Source organism: Engraulis encrasicolus, chromosome 2 (assembly GCF_034702125.1).
Source record: "Engraulis encrasicolus isolate BLACKSEA-1 chromosome 2, IST_EnEncr_1.0, whole genome shotgun sequence".
Taxonomy (NCBI): Eukaryota; Metazoa; Chordata; class Actinopteri; order Clupeiformes; family Engraulidae; genus Engraulis; species Engraulis encrasicolus.
In genome coordinates, this window is record NC_085858.1 from 6,501,540 (window position 1) to 6,506,539 (window position 5,000).

The 5,000-nt window shown below is 44.3% G+C and overlaps 1 protein-coding gene across 3 annotated transcripts in view; it reads right to left on the minus strand.

Annotated features, from left to right (window-relative positions):
• Window positions 1-5,000, minus strand: part of ift122 (intraflagellar transport 122 homolog (Chlamydomonas)) — a 78,417-nt gene that overhangs the window by 39,038 nt on the left and 34,379 nt on the right. For all 3 annotated transcript variants that reach the window (XM_063220649.1, XM_063220636.1, XM_063220643.1), the window contains one exon: window positions 853-1,019. In XM_063220649.1, coding sequence (XP_063076719.1) covers window positions 853-1,019 — 167 coding nt within the window. The remainder of the gene's footprint in view (window positions 1-852; window positions 1,020-5,000) is intronic.

Here is a 5,000-nt window from a genome sequence, read left to right on the forward strand (position 1 = left end):
TTCCTCCTAACGAACAGGAAGGAGTTACAACCTAAGCTACTGCTGAGGCCCGTGCATGTGACTTGCCTTCGGCCGAAAAAGACTTTTTTTTCTTCTTCATAAACCTCCTTCAGTTCAGACACAATGCAAGTACTCATACTCACACGGATCGAGATGGACAGAAGCAATTTGTTCAGTGCCATGTGCAATCACCCACCACAGCAGTACGATGGAGGAGGGGGGAAAAGACTCCTTCCTGCACTTTTACTGCTGTATACTGAGGAGAAAAAAATATCAGAGCAGGGAACTGGAGGAGAGACTAATCATTTTTCTTCCCTTGTTCTATTCAATGAATGCATGTTGTTTTATTATTTCCCATGGCACAGCGCAATAGAGCTACCGCAGTGCCGGTCTGTCTATGGGCCGAGAGAAAAAGAAGTTGAAGTGAATCGTTTTCAGTTGAAACTGTGTGGATTGTTGAGCTGAATGGGAAGGGAAGTCTCAGGGTCTCTTTGTGTTGGGCCCCGCTGCGCTGTGCTGCACTGAGCTGAGCTGGGGACAGGAGGTGCAGGGGAAGTTTATTTAGCTCAAGACGCTAGGATGGAACACCCCAGGCCAAACAAACAATATCCCCTCGTTTATGCTGGCATTCAACTGCAAAACCCTATTCACACATCTGTGGCCTGGGTGTCTGCTAGTGTGCGCGTGTGTGTGAGTGAGTGCTTGTGTACTGGACGTGACTGTGTGTGAGCGTAAGGGAATATGTGTGTGTGTGTGTGTGTGTGTGTGTGTGTGTGTGTGTGTGTGTGTGTGTGTGTGTGTGTGTGTGTGTGTGTGTGTGTGTGTGTGTGTGTGTGTGTGTGTGTGTCTTACATGTCGGCCCAGCCGTGTTCTCCGATGATGTTGATGGCTTTGAGGTGTTCTCCAGCGCTGAGGTACATCTCTGCAGCTGCTCGGGGCTCCTTGCTGCTGCGGGCCCAGTCCGCCTGCTTGCTCATCAGCACACGCGTGTCCTTGGGGTCTGCAGAGCCCAGGTAGTCCTGCACACACACACACACACACACACACACACACACACACACACACACACACACACACACACACACACACACACACACACACACACACACACACACACACACACACACACACACACACACGTGTGTCAAGTGTGGAGAGATTTAGGTATGGAATACACACACATATGAACGCATGCATGCACACACAAAGATACACACGCACACGCACACAAACGCATGCATGCACGCACACACGCACATGCACATGCACACGCGCACACACACACACACACACACACACAAATTTTGTACATTTCATCCACCACACACATTAACAGGTCAATGGACCCCCAAACGTATGTGTAGGAGTGTACTACAAAGTGTTAAGTTATAAAACATTGACATTTTCCCAGTTGTGAATGTAAACCAGCTAGGGGAAGACAATAAGGGTTCAATTCCCTTCCCTTAAAGGGGTCCTATTATGCTTTTTCATGTCCACTACCCATTTATTGGGTTACACAGCATCTGTTGTATGTAAAAGCTTGGTGAAAGCTGCATTTCACAAATTGGCCTCTTGGGGGAGAATTTCTCTGCCGCAGGAACGCTATTTCTCAACTGTCAGAGAACGCGTGGTTGGGTTTTCAACATTCTATAGCTTTTGTTTCCTGTACGGCTCTACGTCATACTGTACCTAACATTGCTGCTTATGGGATGGAGTGTTGACGATGTCACAGACCATTTATTAATTGCAGAGACAGTAGACCTAATGCGCATTTGTTCATCGCAGCCACATAGCCTAGGCCTATCTGAATTTGACAGTATTGTGATGAGATGTATCCTATTTGTGAATACACCACTCAGTGTACAAAAATAGTGTACAAGAATAGTGTAGCCTAGGATAGTGTAGGATTTCGCCATCCACAAGTTTATTCCATTACGCATGTTTTTTTTTTTCAATTCATAAATCGGCTCCGTCAAGCATCGGTCTAGACTGGAGGCTACACTCACCTGTGGCCCAAGTTATATATTTTTGTTTCATTGTGATATTAAAGCTGCGTTTTACATTGATAAAATAGACTACCGGTTGGTAGGCCTATGGCTAACGGGTCAGAAACAGTTGAATGAGGAAGAAACCCTACACTCGTATTGCCGCTTGAAGCATATAACATTAATTAGAAGACGTGCGCTGATGTTATCCAAATAGGTATAACACGACATGACCAGCAGCCGTTTGCATCAGCAATGTTGGCAAGGATTAGCCAGTTAGTATAGGCTATGCATAGGCTACAATTCAGTAATTAAAATGCAACGCAGTTTTGTTCATCATATCTGCAATCAGCAACGTGGATATTGGCTTGACGTCGTTTAAAACTGGTCGCGTCGTTGGGCGGCATGCCAAAAATAATGAAACTGAAACTGAAACGGATAGGGCCTATTGTTATATAAAAAAAATCCTGTCCTGTCGATAAATGCGAACAGAAAAACCACGAAACCGAGACTAGACCTATAGGCGTTATTATAAGACCCAGTATGAAACCAATCCATCGAGGACTGCCCATTGCGCAACCAATCCAGTGGGCGCATCATTTCTGCCGGGGACTAAATAGAAATGCAGTTACTAAAATGAAACCATGCACCTGAAAATACCTTGAAATGTATTTTTATGAAGCATAGCCTATCACCATTATGCATTAGGCCTACAGACAACGACCAAACAGGAACTCATTTTTAAAAGCCAACAACGCGTGCGCTCAGTATTCAGTCTGGCTTGCAAATAGACCACTTAACACGGAGTTCATATCACAAATAGGGTGTCACGATATCACTGACAGACGTTGAATTGATAGGTTTGAGTCCGACAAGTCGTGCCCTTGTCTTACTGGGCGCACTCTTTCAATTTCGGACTGCGTCTTTGACAGCCAGACGGGGGCTGCCGCGGGAGCGAAGAAAATGTCCACAACTTCGCTGAATAAATAGGCCTATCCTTTGAACTGTGTACAGCAATTGCAGATGATTAGCTTATTGGATAGCCTATTTTGTGAAGGTTAACTTGCCATTAACAAGGAAAGGTGATCTGATTTCAATCCCAGAATATTCTTTGTGTCTTCAAATGTCCACCTGTCAACAGCAGATCTAGACTCCCACCTAGACCAGCGCGACACTTGTCTGTTTGCGAGCAGTAAACTTGGCTGATAACTTCAACTTTAGGGCTACAGTATGCAAGGCTAGACAGCGGGTTAACCAATCAGGCCCCTACTGTTGCGTTAATAATGTTTAAGCTACAGATTCTTCAGCGCAGGATATCAGAAATAAACAAGACAGCGCAGATGGCTATTAGTTTTAAAAAAATATATAGGCCTATATATGGTCACAATCGCGTTATTACGCATCATATGCAATATGCGTATTATTTCATGAAACCTCAAATCGGAAGCAATCGCCCGTAGCCAGCACTTTCAACCCTTTCTCAGATTAATGGCAGCCTAATTGTCCCAAGCGATTTTGAAATCAAACTGAAGCCCATGCACGGAAGACTCGCATTGGATAGGGACTGAGTTTCAGCAAATGACACAGCAAGGCGCACAAATAACATAACGTGGGACTTATGATGCGTCCTTTTCAGATTAATTGTGGACATTGGGTGAACTATTTGGCTGTCAACTTTAGACATAGGCTACAGGGTTGGATTCCAGGTCAAAAACAGCTGTGCTGCTGACGTAATATTAGTAATAGAATGCTTGATGAAACACTCCATGCTGCGCCGAGATTTCAGAACGTTGACGGTCTAAAATTCTGCACTTCCACACGTTTCAAACAGGCGGCGCAGGGTGCATGTACACAATGATAAAAAATAATGGACATGAAAACAAGTGATCATTCAAAATTAACTCCACTAACCACAGTAAAGCAAAATATTAACAATGAAAGTTATTCTAAATAGCATAATAGGGCACCTTTAAACAAATGGCAATGTGCTCCTCCTCCATCAGGTCTGTGATAACCTCTGGGTTACATAAACCAGGAAAGGGAAGCCTTTGTATTTATACAAGTCATCGGACTCGTTTGTTGCAGTTCGACTGTAAAATTAGGCTTTATCTAAAGAGAACACGTCATCCCGGTGAAAATAGACACATTTTCAGCATCCATAAACCAAAGGTTTGAGCAACTGGACCTTTAAAAAAGTAATTCATTTTGAATTGACTTATACATAGATCTATGTTAATGTCTCTCACAATGAGCCCAATAATAGATTCGCATATGCTCTTGCAATGATGTGTCTTTGTGGTATGGCCCCATGGTTGGCCAGGGAGAGGGGGCCACAGCACTTCAAATCAGCATCAGGACCACCTCACATACAGTACTCACAACATTCCTTCAGTCTTTTCCCACCCTTCCACTCTCTTACACTCATAAACAAATAATCAAGCACAAAATACACAGACAAGAGTCGGATTGACATGAAAACATACAGACCAGCTCTCTCACACACACAGACACATGAGCATGCATGCACGCTCACGCATGCTCACACCCCACACACACAAGGAGAGAGAGAGAGAGAGAGAGAGAGAGAGAGAGAGAGAGAGAGAGAGAGAGAGAGAGAGAGAGAGATAGAGCTAGAGAGAGGACTGAGGAGAGATGAAAGACTTAACGTAAACACATGCAAGAAACACACACACTCTTGTACACAGACTAAACTTGAACTGACCCATAAAAGAACTCCAGAGTTTAACCCTTATGTTATATTAACCCCAGTCATACCATGTGTGTGTGCGTGTGGACGTGCATGTGTACTTCTCTGTACTTGTGCATGTGTGTGTGTGTGTGTGTGTGTGTGTGTGTGTGTGTGTGTGTGTGTGTGTGTGTGTGTGTGTGTGTGTGTGTGTGTGTGTGTGTGTGTGTGTGTGTGTGTGTGTGTGTGTGTGTACTGTAGGCCCCTCTCCTTTCTTCCCCATCTTTTTTCCCTCTACATTACATGTAACGTAACATAACCTTGAGAGC